This window comes from Rhagoletis zephyria, unplaced genomic scaffold, assembly GCF_001687245.7.
Source record: "Rhagoletis zephyria isolate East Lansing unplaced genomic scaffold, Rhagoletis_zephyria_1.1 Rzeph_scaffold_77320, whole genome shotgun sequence".
NCBI lineage: Eukaryota > Metazoa > Arthropoda > Insecta > Diptera > Tephritidae > Rhagoletis > Rhagoletis zephyria.
Window position 1 is genome coordinate 1 of NW_016234369.1, and position 1,165 is coordinate 1,165.

Consider the following 1,165-nt stretch of genomic DNA (forward strand, 5'->3'; position numbering starts at 1 on the left):
GAAGATCTGCAGGACTGGCAAAATGTTTACGCTCAGCAGCACATAGCATCATCGGGTACGCAATGGAAATGNTACGCTCAGCAGCACATAGCATCATCGGGTACGCAATGGAAATTTATTACTCCAGCAGCGCCCCACCATGGAGGTCTTTGGGAAGCCGCTGTACGTTCAGCCAAAAAGCACCTCTATCGTACGGTCGGCCGGCAAGTCCTCCGCTTCAATCAACTAAGCACCCTGCTCGTCAAGATTGAAGCCTGTTTGAACTCAAGACCACTAGTTCCACTTCACGACGATCCGAGCGGAAGCCTCGCACTCACACCCGGCGATTTTCTGATTGGCCGACCTCTGAACTCCAGACCAGAGCCACCCATCGCCAACAATCCAGACAACCGTCTTCTGTACTCACAACAATTGCAGAAAATGTTTGAACACTTCTGGAATCGTTGGCAACGAGAGTACTTATCCACTCTACAAGCACGGCGCAAGTGGGAAAGACGCAGAGAGAATCTACAGCTGGGCGATGTCGTACTGATTCGCAATGAGAACCTTCCCCCATCGCATTGGCGTATAGGCCGCATTGTGGAAGTTCACCCTGGCACTGACGGTTTGGTTCGTATCGTCACGATTGAGTACAATAGCGAAAAAAGGACACCGGAGGGACTATTCATTAAACACAGGTGCCAACGCCCGGTGCAGGAGGTTTGTCGTCTTAGCGACCCACAAATTCTGAACCAGGACGGTTCAGCCGGGGAGGAATGTTAAATATCCAAAATGAGCATTTGACTTTAGTGCGTTTTGAAGCCACACAATCCGGCATCACCAGCATCAGGTGACCGGCTGCAGTTAGCATACATATGTACATATCTCACGCCACCCAACCGTTGCTTCGATCATGCCATTGTACCGTATACAAGAACTACTATCTATTTTGTTATTATTTGCTTACACACTATTTTTCTACTTAAGCTCAACTTTGATATGAGCATTGGTTATTATTGTAAATCTTTTGACGTGATTGGTACGTTCGCCTTGCGAGTACCCAAATAAACCACATACATACCTATACTTCGAATTCATGTTTCTTTTGAGTGTTTAGTGCAAACCTAAACAGGCAGTAACTGTTATGTGCTATTGATACCTCCCTACAAATTTTTATCGCGGGGTA

The 1,165-nt window shown here is 47.1% G+C and overlaps 1 protein-coding gene across 1 annotated transcript; it reads left to right on the forward strand.

Moving 5' to 3' along the window:
* Positions 1–130: 130 nt before the first annotated feature.
* Positions 131–762, forward strand: LOC108357424 (uncharacterized; the record flags this gene model as incomplete). Its single annotated transcript, XM_017608501.1, has 1 exon — positions 131–762. A coding segment is annotated over one exon (632 nt), but the record flags the coding sequence as incomplete, so codon positions are not given.
* Between the last annotated feature and the right edge of the window lie 403 nt (positions 763–1,165).